This window comes from Phyllosticta citribraziliensis (assembly GCF_038025025.1).
Source record: "Phyllosticta citribraziliensis strain CPC 17464 chromosome Unknown J3D65scaffold_9, whole genome shotgun sequence".
Lineage (NCBI taxonomy): Eukaryota > Fungi > Ascomycota > Dothideomycetes > Botryosphaeriales > Phyllostictaceae > Phyllosticta > Phyllosticta citribraziliensis.
Window position 1 is genome coordinate 314012 of NW_027117346.1, and position 20460 is coordinate 334471.

Sequence of the window (20460 nt, forward strand, 5' to 3'; positions counted from 1 at the left end):
CACGACACGCAGACCGACATACTGTACTGTGCAGATCGACTAGTGCGGCATCCGAGGCGCTGGCGTCGAACATGGTGCGTGTCGGCTGGCAGGCAGGTAGATGTAGATGCAGATTGGACCGAATCGGTTCGTCGCAAGAGGCACAGCGGACAGACAGACAAGCAGCAGACAGAAGAAAAAGAGAGGTCGCCAGACGCAGGCAGGCCAAAAAAGTCGTCAGTCTCGAACTGCGTCCGCACACCTCAGTCAAAGATGGACCTCACGCCATCACAAGCAGCGGCAGCAAGGCACGACGGGGCAGTCGATGATGAAGGCGATGATGAAGTTGATGAAGTTGTAGAGCAAGAGTCTACGGAGCAGGAAGAGGGAGAGGTCTCGCTCGCTCGCTCGCCTGCTCGATCCGAGGCCCCTCTGTCCAGGCCCACAAAATTAGACGTCCAGCGAGTGTATCGCCGTTGTTTGCCGGCAGCGGCGGACCTGCATGTGTGGCCGAAGGAACATCGACCTGCCCTATTTGCCCCAGGCCGACTCGCTTCTGCTCATTGCTGCTGTAGCTACGCGTAGCTGTGAGCAGAGAAGGCGAAGACGGGAAGGAGAATCGGGACGTGCGGCTATCATGAACAAATTGGGTCTGTGTTGTGGTTCCCGTCTTCGATGCGTGCTGTAGGTACCGTACCTACCGTGTTGGAACCGGGATGCCGACGCGGGAGCTGAGGTGAGGGTGTCAGGGACCAGGGCCAGCAAGCAGCAAAGGAAAGGAAACAAGGAAAGGAAAGCCGACGCGAGACCCCTGTACTTACTGTGCGCGCGGTTACATCACCGCCGTCATGGCGGGGTGCAGGTCATGGGCTCTCACGCTTCATGTCCGCAGCAGACTTTCAGCTGCCCGCCAGCTCCCTGTCGCTCAACAGAGCGCACCGGGCGCAGAGATGCCTTCGCAAAACTCAATTCGTCTCTGGCGTTTGCGGTTGAGCTGCTGCTGCGCGTATGGTTTGCAGCGCTGCCGTCGACATGGTTGTCCCTGCGCGTGGGCGGGTGAGCCAGCGGGCTGTCCCTGGTTGCGAGAAGGAGTTTCGTCGTCGTGGGTTGCCGACGCCCATGAGTCGTGCGAGCAGCTGGAAAGGGTGGGGTGGGCGAGTGGGAGATGCTGATTGCTGCGAGATTCGGATGGCTGCATGAGGCCGGGATGCGGACTGGCGAGTGGGGGAGGGGAGGGAGAGGGGGAGGTGGTGCATAGCGCGATTGAAGCCTCGCAGCTTTGAACAAGGCGAGTGGAGTCCGATTTATTCTTGGACTGCAGGCCGGTTCTGTCATTTTGCGAATGAATTGTGCAATGGTCGTCATTGCTGCTGCCACAAAAACATCTCTCGCCGTCACTGCTTCCGCTCGTCTCTCGTCTCCCCCGCGATTCAAGAACACGACGCCCACTGCGACCTTCGGAGCTACGACAAAGCTGTTTTCCACCATGGCACAACTCAACAATCAAGTTCCTTCGTTGAAGCTCAACGATGGGCAATCAATTCCCCTGGTATGACTGCCATTGGCGCTGCCATACCTTCGCAAACGAGGTCAATTGATGCTAACATCGGCGGGCGACATGTAGCTCAGCTTCGGAACCGGCACGTCCTGGTACAAGTCGGGCGACGAATCCAAGATAGACCGCGAGCTCATCGAGACCATCAAGACGGCCATCAAGCTCGGGTACTACCACCTCGATGGCGCTGAGATGTACAAGACGGAGCCGGAGCTGGGAATCGCCATTAAGGAGAGCGGTGTCGCGCGCGAGAAGCTCTACGTCACCACAAAGGTCGAGCCGCGAATCAACGACGTCAAGGCCGCGCTCAAGGAGAGCTTGCAAAAGCTGCAATTGGACTATGTCGACCTGTAAGAGAGAATGCTCGAATGCTCCAACGCGCCTTCGCCCAAGCTGACCATGGACTTGTTAGATATCTAATCCACTCGCCGTTCTGGGCCAAATCGGATGCAGAGCTGCAAGCCAAATGGCGGGACCTGGAGGAGCTCCAAGCCGCGGGATTGACCAAGTCGATCGGCGTATCCAACTTCCTGCCGCAGCACCTCGACGCCGTGCTCGCGACGGCCAAGGTCGTGCCCGCCATCAACCAGATCGAATTCCACCCCTACCTGCAGCACCCGCCGCTGCTCGCCTACCACCGCAAGCACGGCATAGCGACGTCGGCCTACGCGCCGCTGACGGCCGTCACAAAAGCCAAGCCGGGCCCCGTCGACGACACGCTGGCGGCCCTGGCCAAAAAGTACGCCGTCAGCGAGGGCGAGATATCGCTGCGTTGGGCCATTGATCAGGACGTGGTCGCCATTACGACGAGCTCCAAGGAGCAACGGCTGAGCGACTATTTGAGGGCTTTGTCTTTCAAGCTGACGCCGACGGAGATTCAGCAGATTAATGAAAAGGGTCTGCAGAAGCATTTTAGGGGCTTTTGGAAGCACAAGTTTGATGATGACGACAGGTCGTGAGTGGGCTGGGGCTGCAGGGAATAGCAATTGTGTGAAAAATCCATTGGATGAAGCTCCTTCATGTTTGCACCTGTAAGAATGGGAGATTGTGCAGCAGCGGGCCGAGACAGAAGTTCAACTCTTCAGGTCCTCGGGCTGTTGCCGTTGCATTCCTAGCAAAGCTCGATGCGATAGTGAATATTTATGCTCATATGACCTGCATAGTTACGCCTTGATGGATGTTTTCACCACAGAAAAAAGGTCCACTTGCCTGACGCATGTCACTGGCCTCTCCCATTTGCCATTGGGATTGAAGCTAATGTGCATCTTTAAGCGCTGTCCACTCCTCGAGAGAATGAGTCAGTGACCTGGTCGCCCACCTCGTTTTGAAAGCCGGGGATTTGCCGGCTATCATCGTAAACTCCGCCGCCGCATTTTACGACCAGAAATCTTCACGCGGGGCATTTTCTCTCCTCAGACCGCCACCATGCCACCCAAAGCTTTGCCAGAAGGCCCGGGTGAGGCAGACACTCGTCCAAAAGAGGTGAGCCTGCCGAGTCAACAAAGGCCCATCACAAAAGCTCGACTTGGCTAACACGCCTTTAGCCACTCGCAAAAGCATACCGCAAGCCGCGTTCTGTCGCGCGAAGAAAGCCAGCTGCCGATCCGGCTCCCACGAATGCTGCTGCTTCTGAAGAAGCTGTCCAACCTCCTGCCGTGTCCAGCGCTCCTGCGCAAACACAGGACAACCCGCCTCCGGCGCAGCCAACGCCCGCCGCACCACCGCACGATTCGGAACCCACCGCGCCAGCAGCAGCTCCCACAGCGAAGCCAACTCCTCGGAAACGACGCGACGACGGCATGGACTCAATTCTGCAGCCTTTCTACCACGGCAAATCGTTGACAGATCCGATCAACACGGCCGAAGACAAGTGGAACCTGCTGCCGGCATTCCTCAAGGTCAAAGGGCTGGTCAAGCAGCACATTGACTCGTTCAACTACTTTGTCGATGTGCAGCTCAAGGAGATTCTGCGCGCCAACCAGTACGTATACAGCGATGTCGACGACAAGTTCTTCTGGCGATACACGGACATTCGCGTCTTGCGCCCGTGCCGTGTCGAGGAGGAAGGGCTCAAAGGCCATACGTCCACCATTACGCCCAACGAGTGCCGTCTGCGCGACATGACGTACGCGGCCCCGATTGTCGTGGACGTGGAGTACAAAAAGGGCGCGAGTAAGGTCAAGAGAAAGGGAATCCACATCGGAAGGATGCCCATCATGTTGCGCAGCAACAAGTGCCAGCTGAGCGGCAAGTCGGAAAAGACAATGGCGCAGTTTGGCGAGTGCTCGATTGATCCTGGTGGATACTTCATCACCAGAGGCCAGGAGAAGGTCATTTTGGTCCAAGAGCAGCTGAGCAAGAACCGTGTCATTGTGGAGTCGATGAAGGGCATCATCCAGGCGTCTGTGATCAGGTAGGTCTTCTCTGGCGCCTTTGTCTCTGCACCCTGCTGACTGGCATAGTTTCACGGTCGACCGCAAGTCGAAAGGCTACGTTCTCCTTAAGAAGGGGCTGCTTTACTTGAAGCACAACTGCTTTTCCGACGACATTCCCATTGTCATTGCACTCAAGGCCATGGGCATCCAGTCTGAGCACGAAATCTTGCTCCTGGTTGCCGGGGACGACAGTGCCTACCAAGACGAATTCTCAATCAATTTCGAGGCCTGCATCAATGAAAAGGGCGAGCGCATCAACACCCAGCACCAGGCTCTGGAATACGTTGGCCAAAGGACCAGGCAAATTCGGAAACCAATTGGCAACAGAGCGCCGCGTAATCTGCAGCAAGAAGCCATCTACGCCCTGTCCGACATGATGATGAGCCACGTCCCCGTCGTTGGCATGAACTTTCGTCCAAAGGCCTTGTACATTGCCTACATGACCAGGAGGGTATTGATGGCAATGCAAGACCCGAAGATGGTTGACGATAGGGATTATGTGGGCAACAAGAGATTGGAGTTGGCTGGTCAGATGATGGCTCTGCTCTTTGAGGACAGCTTCAAGAGTTTCAACTACCAATTCAAGGCAGCGATCGACAAGGTCCTCAAGAAACCCAACAGGGCGGCCGAATTCGATGCGTACGACCACATCCAGACCCATGGATGGAGCATCACTGCTGGTATGGAAAGGGCCATCGCTACCGGCAACTGGAGCTTGAAGCGTTTCCGCATGGAAAGAGCAGGCATCACGCACGTTCTCAGTCGTCTGAGTTTCATTTCAGCTCTCGGTATGATGACACGTATCACATCTCAATTCGAAAAGACGAGAAAGGTCTCCGGCCCCCGTGCCTTGCAGCCGTCGCAATTTGGCATGATTTGCACGTCCGATACTCCTGAAGGAGAAGCTTGCGGTCTCGTCAAGAACTTAGCACTCATGACGCACATTACCACGGAAGTGCCAGAGGAGCCTGTCAGAAGAGCCGTCTTCATTCTGGGTGCCGAGGACGTCCAGTCAGGCACCGGAACAGAGCTGTACTCGACCGGAGCCTACATCATCTTCGTCAACGGTTCGCCTCTGGCCTTGACGAGAAGCCCGACCTCGTTCTTGAAGAACTTTCGCAAGTTCCGCCGCATGGGCCGCATCTCCGAGTTTGTTAGCATCCATATCAACCACCACCACAAGGCCGTCCACATTGCAACAGACGAAGGCCGCATTTGCAGACCGCTCATCATCGTCGAGCGGGCCAAGTCCAGGGTGTCTGCCCGCTACCTGCGCGCTTTGCAAAAGGGCTCGATGGAATTTGACGACTTCCTCTCTCGCGGTCTGGTGGAATACGTCGACGTCAACGAAGAGAATGACTCAAATATTTGCATCTACGAAAAGGATCTAAAAGAATACCACACCCATCTCGAAATCGAGCCATTCACCATCCTCGGCGCCGTTGCTGGACTGATTCCCTATCCTCACCACAACCAGTCTCCCCGTAACACGTACCAATGTGCCATGGGTAAGCAAGCCATTGGTGCCATTGCTTACAACCAGTTCACGCGGATTGACACCCTGCTCTACCTCATGGTCTACCCTCAGCAACCCATGGTCAAGACGAGGACCATCGAGCTCATCAAGTACGACAAACTTCCCGCAGGCCAAAATGCCACGGTGGCTGTCATGTCCTATTCCGGTTACGATATCGAAGATGCTCTCGTCATCAACAAGGCTTCCTGCGACAGAGGATTCGGGCGTTGCCAGGTCTTCAAGAAGCAGTCGACAACGGTCAAGTCTTATGCCAACGGTTCCATGGACAAGCTTGTTGCCGCTGAAAAGGGCAAAGACGGCAAGCCAATCAACCCAAGAATGTCCAAGCTCGGTGACCAAGACGGTATTGCCGAGGTCGGAGTACTCCTCGAAAAGGACGACGTCTTCCTCAATAAGATGGTTCCCACAAATACCAACCCGACCGGTCTTGATCAGAATGGCCTCCGGCCGCAAAAGATCGACTTCCGGAACACCCCCATGTCGTACAAGCTTCCCGACCCGGCCTACGTGGACAAGGTCCTTTTGACAGCAAACGAAAGCAACACGCCTTTGATCAAGATCCAAACGCGCCAGACTCGCCGCCCAGAACTCGGCGACAAATTCTCATCGCGCCACGGTCAAAAGGGTGTTGTGGGCATCATTGCCGAGCAAGTTGACATGCCCTTCAACGACCAGGGCATCTGCCCCGACATCATCATGAACCCCCACGGTTTCCCATCGCGCATGACAGTCGGCAAGATGCTCGAGCTGCTCTCGGGCAAAGCCGGCGTCGTCAAAGGCGAACTGCAGTACGGCACAGCCTTTGGCGGCTCAAAGCCCGAAATCATGTCGCAGATCCTGCTGGAGCACGGCTTCAACTACAGCGGCAAGGACATGCTGACGTCGGGCATCACGGGCGAGAGCCTGCCCGCGTACGTCTTCTTCGGGCCCATCTACTACCAGAAGCTCAAGCACATGGTGCAGGACAAGATGCACAGCCGGGCGCGGGGCCCTCGCGCCATCCTCACGCGGCAGCCGACCGAGGGTCGGTCTCGCGACGGCGGCTTGCGTCTGGGCGAGATGGAGCGCGACTGCCTGATCGCGTACGGCGCGTCGCAGCTGCTGCTCGAGCGGCTGATGCTCAGCTCCGACGCGCACGAGTGCGACGTGTGCGAGCGCTGCGGCATGATGGGCTACCAGGGCTGGTGCCAGACGTGCCGCAGCTCCAAGGGCGTCGTCCGCATGACCATCCCGTACGCCGCCAAGCTGCTCATCCAGGAGCTGCTCAGCATGAACGTCAAGGCTAGCTTGAAGCTGGGCGACGAGTTTCCGGCGGATCTGAACGATTGAGGTGTCGGCGCGGGCGTGGAGCGTTGAGTGACGAGCGAGCGAGCGAGCGCGTGGTCCGTAGTCGTGGTAGACGCGGACCTCTTCGGTTTTCGATGTGACATGGCGCTTTGGTGTTTTCCCCCTTTCCTTTTTCCCCTTCAAATCAGACTCTCATCATCTATGCATAGCGAGCGCGCCGGGCTGGCACAAAACACGGCGGCGGACGGACGGACGGACGGAGTGCGGGCTCTCAGTCGGAGTACATGGCGTTTTCTTTTTCTTCCCTTTTTCTTGCCCTCCCAAATCAAATCAGATCGACTGCATAGCGAGTGTGGCGCGGTGAGGACGAGGACGGACGTACGTGGGTGGTAGTGGTGGTAGTGGTAGGTAGGTAGGTAGGGTAGAGCCTTTTCTCTTGGATGAATGGATGAATAGATGGATGGATGGATGCTGTCACTTGCCAATCTCTCTCGACGAACGCGTTTCTGGCTACGTAGATGCGTAAGAGACTTAGTAATGTGATTGCAGCCAGAGCCCGTGCCAAAAATACACCACTTCCTCCCCACCAATGCTTCCCCCATCACCACCGCGTGTAGAAGCCTCCACACAAGTGCCAGCTGTCGACCTCGGCGGCTGCAAGCGCAGGTCGGATGCAAAGAAAGGAAAGGATAAACATGGATCATGCAATATGATCTGTGGCCGCTCTTGATATTCCAGTCTACGAAGCACCACTCCGCCACCGCTCACGCCATCGCGCGGTAGAAAGCTTCCGCCTTCCTCGCCAATACAAAATGCACCACCACCTTTTCCCACCCTTCTAGCCTCCCACCTGAAATGCTTCAATCAGCCCAGTCAAAACGCCCTCCCCTGTGCTGCCGCCGCTCCCCCTTCGCTGATCAAATGTACCAAAAATGATGATCTTGCCATGCACCCAAGCGTCTGATCCAGTAGTCGCTCCTAGCCTTCCCAATCGTCCTGGGCGTAGATGCCCTCGTCGTCCTCGCCGCCGAACTCGCCGTTGTCGTGCAGACCGTACATGGCGACCGAGTCGACCGTCTCGTCGATTTCTTCCTGGGCGTCGTCGTCTGCCTCGTCTTCGCTTGCGTCGTCCTCTGCGTCGTCGACGACGATGGTGTTCTTGACTTGTTGCTGCCGCTGCTGCTGAGTTTGCTGGGTGGCAGCCGGCGTGGGAAGGCCTGTGGCGTGATCGTCGTCGTCGTCGTCGTCTTCCACGGTCATGGCAGACGCGTCGGACGGCGCAGGACTCGGCGCGTTGCTGGGCCTGCTGCTCGACGGCTGGCTCTCGGAGCTGCTCTCGTTGTTGCCACCAAGCGGCTTCATGACGGCGTTGAGCTTCTCGTAGTTGATGGCTCGCGAGAAGCCCTTGCCGCGGCGCTGCATCATCTGCTGCGCCGCCTCGCCGACCGTCGACGCCGGCGAGTCGCGGTTGTAGTCGCTCAGGTCGCCAATCTGCCGCTGCTTGCGCTTGCGCACGACGCGTTTCTTCGGTCCGCCGTTGGCCTCCTCGAGCGCCTGCTTGAGCTTCTTGGCCTGCTCGTGCCTCAGCCAGTCGGCGTTGTGCGTGACCCAAATCTTCTCCTTGATTTCAATCTCCGCCGGCGACAGGAGGCAGTTGGCAACTTCGGGGTCGTCGTCGAACTCGGTGTCTTCAACGACGGCGCTCTCGCTCGTTGTATGTGAGCCGCGTATCTCGTCGGCCAGTCGTTTCGAGCGCTCGGCGATTTCGTTGAACTGAATGTCGTTGATGGTGTCGCTGATGGCTGAGTCGTGCAAAATCTTGTCGATTTCTTGCTCTAATTCCTGCTCAACTTCGATGTCTTCGTCGGCGACGGGTGGTGCAGGGCCCTTGGGTTTGGGAGGCCGTCCCCTTTTCTTGGGCTTGTTTGCTTCCTCACCGGCCTGCAGCTCCGCGTGCGCGAGGTTGCTTGCCGCAAGAAGGTTGGGATCGATCGGCAACGCCGAGGCCGAGGCGGGGAGGGAAGGAATGGCAAAGCCATCGGCGTCAAGGCGAGGCTGAAGAATAGCATCGAGATCGTTGGCTTGTTGCATCAATCTGCGCCGCTTTGCCTCTTTTTCTCTCGCAAAATAGACGGCTGGAGGCTCCTTCTCCCCAACCAGTCTTTCTCCGTGAGTGCGAAACTGGTCCACGGTGAGTCGGCCACTCTGGGTGCGCTTGAATTCAATGAGGCGTTTATTGATAGTCATGTCTGCGACTTTGACAACGTAGACAACCTCGCGGACTGTTCTGCGAAAGTTGTTCATGCGTGCAGCGAGGATGATGCAGGCGCCACACACACCTGCCGGCTGCCTTCCGTCTACCATCCAGTCGCGTCTCATTCGCCGCAGGAGCTTGACTGCATCGTCGGCCACCTTCCTCCCACCGACAGGACCAAATTCTAGTTTGTCCACGTACTTTTGGATGAGCGGCTCGGGCTCGAGCAGACCGTACATGCTCTTTCTGCCAGGTTCCTCAATGAAGAGCTTTTCCAACAGCGCCTTGTACGTGTCTCCAAGCTTGAAGACATTGACCTGCAACAGTCAGCTCAGGAAGTTCCAGGCGGTAACAATGAGAGATCTACCTTGATTTTTTCAGCAAAGTCAATTAGCAGCTGCGTATTCCCAGGTTTCATTCTGCACGCGTAGTACAGACAGCACGCTGCGAGGGTTGCAGGCCGGCGCCCATGCACAAAGTTGAAAGAGCAAGCCAGCTTGTAGACGCCCAAGGCGCTCTGCTCAATGTGCTCATTATTTATCCTCATCGAGGTCATCAGGCCACGGATTGCGTCCCGTCCTGTGCAAAAGTCAGCAACGTCGCAAGTGAAGACCTGTTATCTTTCTCACATACCATTCGACTCGGCCGTGCTCTTTCCTTCTGAGCCCCCCAGACCAATGCGACGGCCAGCAGTGCCCATAGTATTTGCATGTCGCTGGTCATTTCCGACAAAACCACCCTCGACCATGGCAGCGCCACCAGATGTCTCGCCGAAAGTGACCTCGGAGACAATGTTTGATTCGCTTATGAGGTTACCGCAGTTTTCGCAGACCATGGTCCCATCCATGTCCAAAGGTGAGGGATTGGCACAGCAGCCCTGCTTCTTCGACTTGGTGTTATTATTGTTGTTGCGCGGCGTGAGGGCGCCGACCGGTCGATTTTTTCCGGCATCTTTCAAGGACGTGAGGCGCTCTCTTCGAGGCTGTGGGCGAGGTGCGGCGCTCATGGCGGATGTTTGAGAAGTTTTGGAGGAAGTTTAGATTCGCGATGACGGTGTCGAGGGCGGGTGAAGAAGGCGGTTGAAGGAGATTCGCTAAGACAAAGAGTCGACGAGATCATGCTGCGAGGTTGGGACCGAAATCAGTGGAGGGCGGCGACAGACATGAAGATGGTCGCCATGGTGTTGAGTCGAAATTTGGGGCGATAAGATAGAGAGGGTGTAGGGTGGGCGGTTGGATTTGCCAGAGTCGCGACGCGAGAAGAAAACGCGAGGAGCGTGCGGGCGGGTCCAGTCTGCGTGTCGTGGTGGAAGCCGTTGGGCTTCGACGTTCGCAGTCCCGCCAAGCCCCAAGCGAGCTAAGCGAACCCTCCCCGTTCGATCCGCGTCGTGGGTGAAGCCTTCCACCTTTGTTTCTTTCTTTTTCACCTTTTCACCCAACGACTCCAACGCCTTTCACCTATCCAAATCCTCGCCCCTCGCTCATCCCCGCATTGACCGCCCATTGCACTCGTTGTGGTGCTACGCTTGCCCATCATGCCCCCCACAGCTGCAGATCAACCGTATCACTAGCTAACCGGATCGCGGCTATCACAGTCCCGAATCCGAAATCGAAACGACGAAGGCCCATCATCCTAGGGCTGCCACTGTCAATCATGCTGCTTGCTTGTGCTACCATGGATTGCTATCACTGTCTCCCCGGCGCCACAAGGAGTCTCTGCGCTCTGCGGTGCGTCCTTAGCGGCCGGAAGGGTCAACATCCGGCAACTGGTCCTGTTAGGCAATCCAAACTGTGGAATGCTTTGCTGGTGTGTGCGTCGACTGCGTCTTGCTGCCGAATGGTCTGAGCGTGAGGAGGCCTTTATTGGCCTTAATAGAATGCACAATGTCTGTGCTCCACTACTGCTTATTATATGAAGTCTTGATACGCTGCTCCACACCAGATGCTCCATTGCCTCTTCTTCGATTTCACACACCATGGACACGCTACGCAGCATACCCACGTTTCTCCCTGGCAAGATTGATCTGGAAACGTATGGACCACGTGAGATTCATGTCGTCCACGTCGTTGCCTTTCTTCTTCCCATCTCCTATCTTCTTCTCGTTTTCTTGCAACGCCAAAAGAATGTAAAGGCACCGCTCCTTGCCTCAGAACTCGACGAAGGCAGCCGCAAGAAAAAATTTACTTTCCAGTGCCTCGAGCTTCTGCAAGATGGATACGAAAAGGCAAAGGCTGGCCTGTCCATGTACCGCGTTACCACATCCGACGGGAGCGAAGAAGTTCTCCTCAACCACAAGTACCTCAAGGAGCTGAAGGAGTTGCCCGACGATTGCCTCAACTTTATCGAAGCAATCAGGATCAGCACGGTTGGCGACTACTCCACCATCACCTCGTCTTCCGCCGAACATATGGCCCATGTCGTCAAGTCAGACCTTACGCCTTCGCTTCCCAAGCTAGTGCCTGCCCTGGTGGAGGAGGTCGACCTTTCGATCGAGAGGGCCTTTCCCAAGTGCGAGGACTGGACCGTGGTCAAGATGAACAAGATGATGTTGGACATTATCCCGCAGATTTCTGCGCGCATCTTTGTCGGCGAGCCGTTGTGTAGGGACCTCCGCTGGATTGAGCTGTCGAGAGACTACACCTTGGAAGCATTCGCGGCCTCGCGCGCCATCAAACCGTGGCACCCGTGGCTCCGTCCATTCGTTTACCGCTTCCTCCCCGAGATACGCGTGCTGCACAAGACTCTCGCCGAAGCCAAGGAGTTCATGACCAAGGTTGCCATTGATCGGGGTTCCAACACCAAGAAGGATAATGTCATGTTTGACTGGATGAAGGCGAGATCGCCTGCTGGATACGAGACGGACTACAAAAGGCAGGCCATGGCTCAAGTTTCGCTCTCGCTGGCCGCAATTCACACAACCTCGATGGCATCAACACACATGCTTTACGACCTCGCCGCCCACCCGGAAATCATTGAAGAACTCCGCGAAGAACTTGAAGTCGCTATGGCCGAGACCAATGGTCTGAACAAGGACACGCTGCCCAAGCTGAAGAAGATGGACAGCTTCATGAAGGAGTCGCAGCGCGCCAACCCCTCGGGCCTGACCACTTTCAAGCGCCTCGTCACCAAGGACATCACACTCAAGGACGGCACTTTTCTCCCCAAGGGCGTCATCATCAACGTCGACTCGAGCATGCGCTACATGGACAGCGCGCTCTACGAGGACCCGGAAGAATTCGACGCCTGGCGCTACCTGCGCCTGCGCGAGCAGACGGGCTCGTCCAGCCACCACCAATTCGTCAGTTCCAACCCGGAATCGCTCTTCTGGGGCCAAGGCCGCCACGCATGCCCGGGTAGATTCTTCGCCAATAGCGAGATCAAGGTTGTCCTTGCCCGGCTGCTGCTCAAGTACGACCTTACCGCCGTTGGTGGACTGCGGCCAAAGAATATGGTCTTTGGTACATCGGTAAGATATCCTTTTTTCGTTTCATTGATCGAGAACGATGCTCATAAAAGCGCCACAGGTCTCACCGAATCCCGAAGGCGAGGTCTTCATGAAGGCCAGGGGTTGATGGAAAATGGACGAGATGTATAAAAACGGAGGCTGTCTTTTCTACGCGAGGAAGTAACGTTTGATCATCAGAGCAATGACGCAAGCCGCGAAACTCATTTGCAGGAGTATACGGATACTTTAGAACACGAGCGTTGGCGAATCTCATTTTCACTTGGCTTCTCGAGCAAGCATCTACAGGCATGAATACTAGCAGTGAAACGGCCTATCTACAACTGCACTCCAAATTTCAAGACCAATCTCAAACGTTTTCCAGAGAGGTTTCACTATCCCTGTCCGTCTAGGTACATCACCAATGAAAAGCCGCTCTCACAAGAGGAGTCCTAGCCTTCCTTTCACTCTTTCCATTACGCCACAGCAAATCTCTACTCAGTGCCCCCACAACCACAACACTGTGGCACTTCCCTCCCCCATCCACTCGCTGGAAAAGCAGTCCGTTTGTTTGCCCCCAAAGGTTGTGCGATTATAGTTGCGCACCAAGCTTTGCCTCCCGCAACTCTGTCTAGTCAGGCGCAGCAGCCAGGCGGCCAATCGGATACGACACCCACTACCACCACCGAGCACACGAAGGCAGACGTTCCGACCAAACGAGACGACGACGACCTCGAAGCTCCTGGTATGACGCTTGGGGAAGCGTATCAGTGGTAGTTTGGCACGTGTCGAACTGCATTGATCTGGAGAACTGCATCGATCGCTACGGTCCAGAATGGATTGCATTGCCCTGCGTCGTTCGGCTGTGCGTGTAGTTCAATTGGACGAGGCTGGATTGCGGGGCCAAGTGAGTGCAGTGTGTTGGTGGTACGGCAAGGCGAAAGCACTGCACTTGCTTGGTGCTATCAAGCAGTCTATGAGTCTTTCGGGACTTCGTGTCCTCATCCAATGCGACAACAGTGCTCTGGGGCAAGCAGCATTCGTCCGCCTGCTATGACAACGTTCCAACGATAGTCCGGCCCATCCTGCCACCAAACACCCAAACACCCATTCCCCAAAAACGGTCTAGTAGCCCAGTAACGTTCGCCACTCCGTGCGCAAAATGATCCAAACACGCAGACAAGCAAATGCGCGCGCAGTGACACAGAAACCTTAAAGCTATCCACAGCAGCAAGCCGCGATCGCGTAGCACAAACGGTTCGCAAGGTTGCGGAGAAGCGAGTACGAGAGCTATACGAACAACACGACGACAAGAGAAAAGCCAACGGAATTGTTTGTTCGTCTGTTCGATCAGTGAAGGCAGGACGTTGGAAGAAACTAACAAACGAACAAGAGGGCAAGTGCAGCAGGCGGTGACCCATGCGCTGAACACATCGCAAAAGAAGGCTACATACCTGCCTGTCTATTCCCCGCCGCCTTCTGTCCGCCCTCCCTCTCATGCAGAGATGGGCAGACCGGCCAGTGAAGCAGAAGAAGGGGTAAAGAATCTCGCAGTCAAACCCCAGTTCCCCGAACCCAAACCGCAGCAGGCCTAACTCCGCCGCCAGCAACTAACGGGCCAGAATTCAGCCTCATCCGCGTCTGACGTCTCTCTCGTTGACCGCTTGCCAAAACGCGGTCCAAAACACACAGGGACAGCCGGTACAGAAGAGAGCATCTGCACCGGCACCCCGGGCCCCGGAACCTCGAGCCTCCGCCGCCTAGCTCAGAGCCGGGACGTGTTCCGCTCCGGGCGTAGGTGTGGTCCACGGTCCAGGCGAGCAAACGGTGTGCGTGTGTGGGGAGGGTCAGATAGATAGGTCGATGTGACATGCGCCGCGCCCACGCTACCCAGCTTGGCGCGTCTGCGCCTACGCACACGTTCCAACGACGGAGCAGGGAGGAATTATGTGCACATCGCCGTTGCCGCCTCCGCCATGACAATGGACCAAGGCTGTGCTATGCTGACGAAGGGAAACATCCGTTTGTTGGTTCGCGGTCGGCACGCGCAGCCCGTCCGGCGACGAAATGCTGGCGCACGGCACGCCGAACGAGGCAGGCTGTGGGTCCGGGACAACTGTGATCGACCGAGCCGACGGCCGATGCGACGGGCACTTGGCGGCTGTTAGGCGAGCGGGCCAATGAGGGAGGGGAGGGTACGATGGGTACGAGAAATGGTATGAGCGATGCAGCAGTGTTGTAAATGAGGCAGGAAAGGGGCCGGTTGGAGGGGTTTGTGAGCATGAGGGGGCAGGTCAACGCGAGGTCTCAGACGCAAAGAGCATATAACTCGGGCACTGGATGGTTGAAAGGGGAGGCCATGTGCTCCATCTGTACCGCACGCTCACAGACGATTTCTCGTTTGTTAGCATGCTTACTTGCTTCAGCTGATCTCTTTCTCGTTGTTGGAGTACAAAACAGCGCACCTCGTCCACAGGCCGCCTAGCCTCTCCCATCGCTCATATGCCTTATGAGCTTACCATACTGTTTGCGCCGATGAAAAAATGTTGCGATAGCCATCACGGCCTCCTCCCCCTAGCAAACCCACGAGCCAGCCTCTACACCATCGCTCCATCTGCCCCGAACCCGTTCAGCAGGCCCTGGTCCCCGCCGTACATGTGGCTGTAAACGTCCATGTTGTCGTCTTCAAGCCACTGCAGATCCTCGCTCTCTGGACGCAGCGTGCGCGCCAGGCCCTGCCCGGGCTTGGGGTAGTGCGCTGGCGGATCTGTGTCGTAGCCGTCATTGTACGGGTCGCCGAGATCTGCAGCAGCAGCGGCGGCAGCGGCGGCAGCTTCCGATTCCACTTTGGAGACATTTGGAAGAAGGGAGCCGGACGAGGGAGTTCCAGGAGACTGCACTGGCGGGGCGGCGTCGTTGCTGCTAGTGAGAGTGGCCGTCGTGATGGGGAGGAGGGAATTTGCAGAGAACGAAGCTTTGTTGGTAGATGAGATGTCGGAAGGGTTTGTGGTGTCGAGAGCGATTTGTGAAGAGGGAGTAGATTTTGTTTTCGAGTTGACAGCTGAGGGTATCAAGGAGCGAGCGTTCGGAGGGAAGAGGGGGAGACTGGGGGAAAGATCTATCGCGCGGAGAAGAAGCTCTCCGAGCTTGGAGGGGGACAGCGTGTCGAAGTACGCTTTTTTCTGGATAGTCGTGTCAGCATACGGTCAAGATCACCCTAGTAGATGAGCGTACTTCTTCTCTTGTCAACTCTGGGCCTGCCACGAGTTGACTGGCATCTGGTATTGCATTGGGCTTTTTTGTCCGCGATTCGGCACACTTGCCGCAGAACCACTCTTTTTCCGCAACCTTGATGACTTCCTTCTCGATTGGAGGTTGGTGACAGTATTGGTGATACCCAGAATTACAGCCATCACAGAATACAATCATATTGCTTGACGGGCTATGGCCTCGTTGACATACTTTGCATACACTGGTCTCCCTTGGGCGCCTGGTGCGCTTCTTCCGAGGACCTGTCGGAGGCGGTGGTAGCACAGGTGTGAACTGCGTCGGTTTCGTGACGTTGCGGCCTGATTTGGTCTTTGTTGGAAGCGGAGTGTACGATAACGAAATTTCCGAGTCGTCCTGTTTGCGGAGTCTGTCAGCCTCTGTCCATGTTTTTGAGCTTGGCCGTGTTCTCACCTCACTCTCAGACGACTCTGCGCGTTTCCTCTTCGCACCCTTGCCAGCAGGGCGGCCCTTTCGTCTTCCATTGCTCTTTACTTTTGCGGATGCCGTACTGGCAGCGGATGCTGGTGTCGCACTACCCTCCATGACGCGTGTTGCGCTCTCAGCACGAACACTGGCAGAATTCCCTATGTAGGATAGTGCTTTGGGCGGTCTGCCTCGCCCCCTGCCCGTTGGCACCGAGGACGTGATGCTGGCGCTTGTGACGTAGTTTTTGAGGACCTGCTCGCGCGCAGCTTCGTATCCCGGGGTTCCCGCATGTGCTGCAGCATTTGCGCTGACACGGCGGAGGATCTCTTCGGTGGAAGCGGAGAAGCCGGAGGGTAGCGAAGGCATGTTGGCAAGAATGGAGGCGGGTTTGTTGGTAGCCAAGGTGGTGTTCGAGGAGGTCTGAGGTGTCGGAGTCGCCGGGGCCTTGGAGTCTGGCGGCATCTGTCCGTTGGTGAGAGTTGCAGGTGCGATTGAAATGTTGGAAGCGGCATTCGCGGTCGATGACGCGCAGGACGGCTGCTCAAGCGACATGACAAGAGCGAATGCGAATTGTACAAGCGGCGACAGAGGCTTGGAAGGCCAACGGGCACATGAATACGAGAGGTGTTGAGAGGTGGAAATGCGACGAAGGATACATGGGTAGGAAGCTCGCACAACAGCGTTGAACGCGATGGGTGTGGGGACCGCCGGCGGGACTTGGGACTTTGGCGCAGGAACCTCTGGCCCAGCGTCATCGGTCCATTGGCGGCACTACCACCACGACACTTCTTCTCGCGACACCCCTCAACACATCGATCCGTCTGCACGACTATTCCGACCTTGATCCTGCTCACTTGCCAACGTCTAGTGCGTTGCCACCCTGAACACCAAACGAAAAGGAAAGGAAAAAAAATACAAGGATGAGTGGGCGAACGAGGGCTCAAGACAAACAACGCAGGGACAACAACAAGGCTACAAGGTACATACTGCGGGCGAAAAAAATTCACAACTCTTGGACAAGGGCATTGTGGGCTAAGAAGAGCACAATGGAAAGAGCACTGGCGGCGCAACAAGCGATTCCATCGTCTTCCGCCAGCATCGCCCAGACGCGACGCTTATATACCCTACAGTCCCAAGCAATTTCTCGCCATGAACTCCTATATCTCATCATCAACGAATGTCATCGTCACCTTTTATGAAGATTACTTTGCAGCCCTTTTGACGACGACTCGCACGATTGAATCTGATTGTTTCGAGGCGAGCCCACCACACGCAACAGAGTCCGACGCCCATCATCCACATCCCCTCTCTCGTATTCGTATCACCTCAACACTACATTGCCTTCCTGTCTACACGCTCAGACTGGGAGCAATTCAAGATGTTTGGACACACACAGAGGACGCGAAAAGAAAGAAGGCCGAGACACCGAAATTCGTAACTCCACTCAGTAAATCGATACTCGTCGATCCAAAGGTTTATGCTCTGCCTGCGGTCTCACGCCACGACCCCTTCGCTGCGTAAGCGCTCGACCTCTGACTTACTGATTCCGACCTGCTGCAAAACCTCGTCTGTGTGTTGGCCTACGGTAACTCGTCAGCAATTGAAGGGAGCAACCATTTGGGACGACACGCACCTAGAGTTGGTGGTGGCGTGCGAATCTTGGGCTCGGAATACGAGTACTTCACTGGAGTGTTGACCAGTTTGATCGGCCCACACTTGGGATGCTCGACTTCGGCGACCATGTCGCGAGCAAGAACTGCCCAGCATCTGTTAGTGATACTGGACGGCCAGCGCTGCTGTTGAGGGCCAGAGCAATGTGGGTGTCAAAAGAAATGGCAGCTCCAAGGGCGCAGCTGTGTCAGTGAACGGTTGCTCCCTAATCGAAGCTGCAATTTCGAAGGACAGCTCCCTGGGACCTAGCCGCATTGCCTGGACTTGCCATTTCTCGAGACCTGCTGTGGAGGCTTACCATGGCTGTGGTTCAAAGTTCCCTGAATATCATTGATCGCGGCATATGGCATTCCGCTTCCCTCGAAGATCTCCAGCCACTCCTGCGTCGTCTTCTTTTGCGTCTCTTTCTCGATCAGCTCTTCTAGAGCATCTCTGTTCTCCACGCGGATGGCATTGGTTACGAAACGTTCATCAGTAACCCATTCGGACTTTCCGATCCGCTCGCACAATACTCCATATAGTCGGTCGTTGCCCCCTCCGAGTAGAATGTCGCCGTCTTTTGTCTTGAAAGCTCGATACGGAACAATGGAAGCTATCGTGGTCAGCGTAAATTCTGGATAAAAGCCACGACTCTCTTACGATGCGCCGTCCCCCATCGTCCGGAGTCTTTCTTTCCGCTGATTAGTGCAGAGCTCGCAATGTTGGCTAAAGTCGCGACCTGGCAATCGCTGAGGGCAACGTCAATATGCTGCCCTTTTCCAGTCTTGACTCGGCCAAGTAATGCAGCCATGATCGAATTGGACGTGTAGAGGCCTGTCGTCAAGTCTGTTACTGCGACGCCAACTTTGACCGGAGGCCCATCCCTGGATCCCGTGATGTGCATCAACCCCATCTCCGCCTCCACCATTACGTCGTACCCAGCGCGGTTGCTGTACGGTCCGGTCTGACCGTAACCAGTGATGCTGGCGTAGATCAAGCTCGGATTGACCTTGGCGACGCTTTCGTAGTCCATGTTGTACTTCTTCAAGGCCCCAGGAAGGTAGTTTTCGACCAAGACATCGCACTCCTTGACCAATTTGTGGAGTATCTCGACACCCGCGGAATGTGCGAACGAAAGGCCCAGCGATTTCTTGTTTCGGTTCACAGAAAGAAAATAGGCGCTCTCGCCTGGTCCCTTCACGTCATCGGTCTGGTACTTGGCATACGGAGGACCCCAAGCTCTTGTATCATCACCCCTCACAGGATGCTCCACTTTTATCACTTCAGCTCTGAAATTGAGGAATTAGGATCAAGGCATTTGAAATATTCCGCGAATAATTGGCCGCCAGGTAGGCAGCAGAACATACCCCAGGTCTCCAAGGATTTGGGTACAATATGGCTGCATGTCTGTAAGCATAGAGCCTCTTTCAAATCCGAAACCGAGAAACTTACTCCGGCCAGCACTCTGGTCATGTCCAACACGCGGATCCCTGCCAAGGGAAGAGTAGCTGTGTCCGCCGACCCAGCGGCGGTTGCCAAGCGTCTAGTTCGGAAGCCATTGTGGCCGGCCTTTAGCCCATGACGGCAAACAAACTGCAGCAAACGCCTCGGAACAAGAACAGAAGTCAGCATTGTAAGTTTCCGAAACTCCTCAAGCCAGTGTGCGGGGCAAAGCGGAGAGTGGAATCATGGTGGGGGAACGGGCCTTGAGTCGGACGGAAGCCGACAAACCCCACAGTAGTGGCATTCGGCTAACCGTGCCGTGCGCTGATAGGGCAATTCTTCCGGCCTGTGTTGCTTGCTTCATCGTCAACTCCAAGTGCGCCATTCCTCTATCTCTCAGAATACGGCTATGCTAATTGCTCAGGGTCGCCGGCATTCGAATCAACGCTCGTATTCGTCCCACCGTGTTACACCGATCCTGAAATTTCGTTCGAAGCGTCACAAGTCCGAATCAAGTTACCGTTCGACTGTTGAGTGTAACGGATTACTCTTCCTTCAGCGGCTGAACAGACTGACTAATGTTTAGTAGAACCTCGCAATATACACCCAATTGGTAATAGTATTTCCGCCCACGGACTGGTGTCTATCTCTCGTACAAACACGACGGTCCCTCCCCCGCTGTACTCTAGGCTTCTCTGCACGGGCACCGGTACCCCAGTATAAGACTTCGGCTTGGTTTGGCTGTGAAAGATTTCTCCTTCGATCAGTTAGATATTTGTAAGATCGTTGTCCACTTCTTTTATAACGACTCTGCAAGGCCAAGTCCGCTTTCCTACTTATGAGAGCTGAAGTCTGTCGGGATCATGTTTCCCGTTTAATTTTCACGTCGTACAGTTGCAGCTCCAACCACTGATAAGGAGTTTCAGGGTCAGAATACATAGTCGACTTCCTCCGATCCGTCAGGATAACATCTCAGCCCAAAGAGGCTGAACTGTGTCCGGGCGGTCGCATAGTTCGACGACGAGCGAGAGCAGATGAAGACCTTCCATGCCTTGCACCCCCTAGAGTGCTCCGGAGAACTCATGGGCTCCATCTTTCCGAGGCCGTCACTGCCTACGGCATGACTTTTGTCCCCATGTCTCGATCCCTCGCAGGGCGGTAGAGGCGTCAAAAGAGCAACCC

At 55.8% G+C, this 20460-nt stretch overlaps 8 protein-coding genes across 8 annotated transcripts; 3 read left to right on the plus strand and 5 right to left on the minus strand.

Moving 5' to 3' along the window:
- The first annotated feature begins 1253 nt into the window (after positions 1–1253).
- J3D65DRAFT_631538 (aldo-keto reductase family 1 member C13) lies at positions 1254–2692 on the plus strand. Its single transcript, XM_066800918.1, has 3 exons — positions 1254–1528; positions 1604–1884; positions 1947–2692. The coding sequence occupies exons 1-3, from the start codon at positions 1322–1324 to the stop codon at positions 2491–2493; spliced, it is 1035 nt and encodes a 344-aa protein (XP_066652883.1). The 5' UTR covers positions 1254–1321; the 3' UTR covers positions 2494–2692.
- A 267-nt stretch (positions 2693–2959) lies between these two features.
- On the plus strand, positions 2960–6835 carry J3D65DRAFT_646980 (uncharacterized protein; the record flags this gene model as incomplete). Its single annotated transcript, XM_066802309.1, has 3 exons — positions 2960–3016; positions 3127–3947; positions 3997–6835. The coding sequence occupies 3 exons, from the start codon at positions 2960–2962 to the stop codon at positions 6833–6835; spliced, it is 3717 nt and encodes a 1238-aa protein (XP_066652884.1).
- Positions 6836–6903: 68 nt separating this feature from the next.
- J3D65DRAFT_459121 (uncharacterized protein) lies at positions 6904–7634 on the minus strand. Its single transcript, XM_066796416.1, has one exon. The coding sequence runs from the start codon at positions 7495–7497 to the stop codon at positions 6973–6975; it is 525 nt and encodes a 174-aa protein (XP_066652885.1). The 5' UTR covers positions 7498–7634; the 3' UTR covers positions 6904–6972.
- On the minus strand, positions 7274–10383 carry J3D65DRAFT_574739 (transcription initiation factor TFIIIB, Brf1 subunit). Its single transcript, XM_066797658.1, has 3 exons — positions 9681–10383; positions 9415–9626; positions 7274–9364 (listed from the first exon to the last, which is right to left on the minus strand). The coding sequence occupies exons 1-3, from the start codon at positions 10051–10053 to the stop codon at positions 7772–7774; spliced, it is 2178 nt and encodes a 725-aa protein (XP_066652886.1). The 5' UTR covers positions 10054–10383; the 3' UTR covers positions 7274–7771.
- A 603-nt stretch (positions 10384–10986) lies between these two features.
- On the plus strand, positions 10987–12876 carry J3D65DRAFT_631547 (cytochrome P450). Its single transcript, XM_066800919.1, has 2 exons — positions 10987–12513; positions 12572–12876. Exons 1-2 carry the CDS (start codon positions 11023–11025, stop codon positions 12617–12619), a joined length of 1539 nt encoding a protein of 512 aa, XP_066652887.1. The 5' UTR covers positions 10987–11022; the 3' UTR covers positions 12620–12876.
- A 412-nt stretch (positions 12877–13288) lies between these two features.
- J3D65DRAFT_459171 (uncharacterized protein) lies at positions 13289–14237 on the minus strand. The gene has a single exon (XM_066796418.1). It carries the CDS (start codon positions 13986–13988, stop codon positions 13491–13493), a length of 498 nt encoding a protein of 165 aa, XP_066652888.1. The 5' UTR covers positions 13989–14237; the 3' UTR covers positions 13289–13490.
- A 557-nt stretch (positions 14238–14794) lies between these two features.
- J3D65DRAFT_631553 (uncharacterized protein) lies at positions 14795–16921 on the minus strand. The gene is made up of 3 exons (XM_066800920.1): positions 16171–16921; positions 15724–16113; positions 14795–15671 (listed from the first exon to the last, which is right to left on the minus strand). Exons 1-3 carry the CDS (start codon positions 16735–16737, stop codon positions 15087–15089), a joined length of 1542 nt encoding a protein of 513 aa, XP_066652889.1. The 5' UTR covers positions 16738–16921; the 3' UTR covers positions 14795–15086.
- Positions 16922–17531: 610 nt separating this feature from the next.
- Positions 17532–19635, minus strand: J3D65DRAFT_459167 (CoA-transferase family III domain-containing protein). Its single transcript, XM_066796417.1, has 6 exons — positions 19288–19635; positions 19203–19234; positions 18496–19124; positions 18155–18448; positions 17819–17941; positions 17532–17765 (listed from the first exon to the last, which is right to left on the minus strand). The coding sequence occupies exons 1-6, from the start codon at positions 19465–19467 to the stop codon at positions 17680–17682; spliced, it is 1344 nt and encodes a 447-aa protein (XP_066652890.1). The 5' UTR covers positions 19468–19635; the 3' UTR covers positions 17532–17679.
- Between the last annotated feature and the right edge of the window lie 825 nt (positions 19636–20460).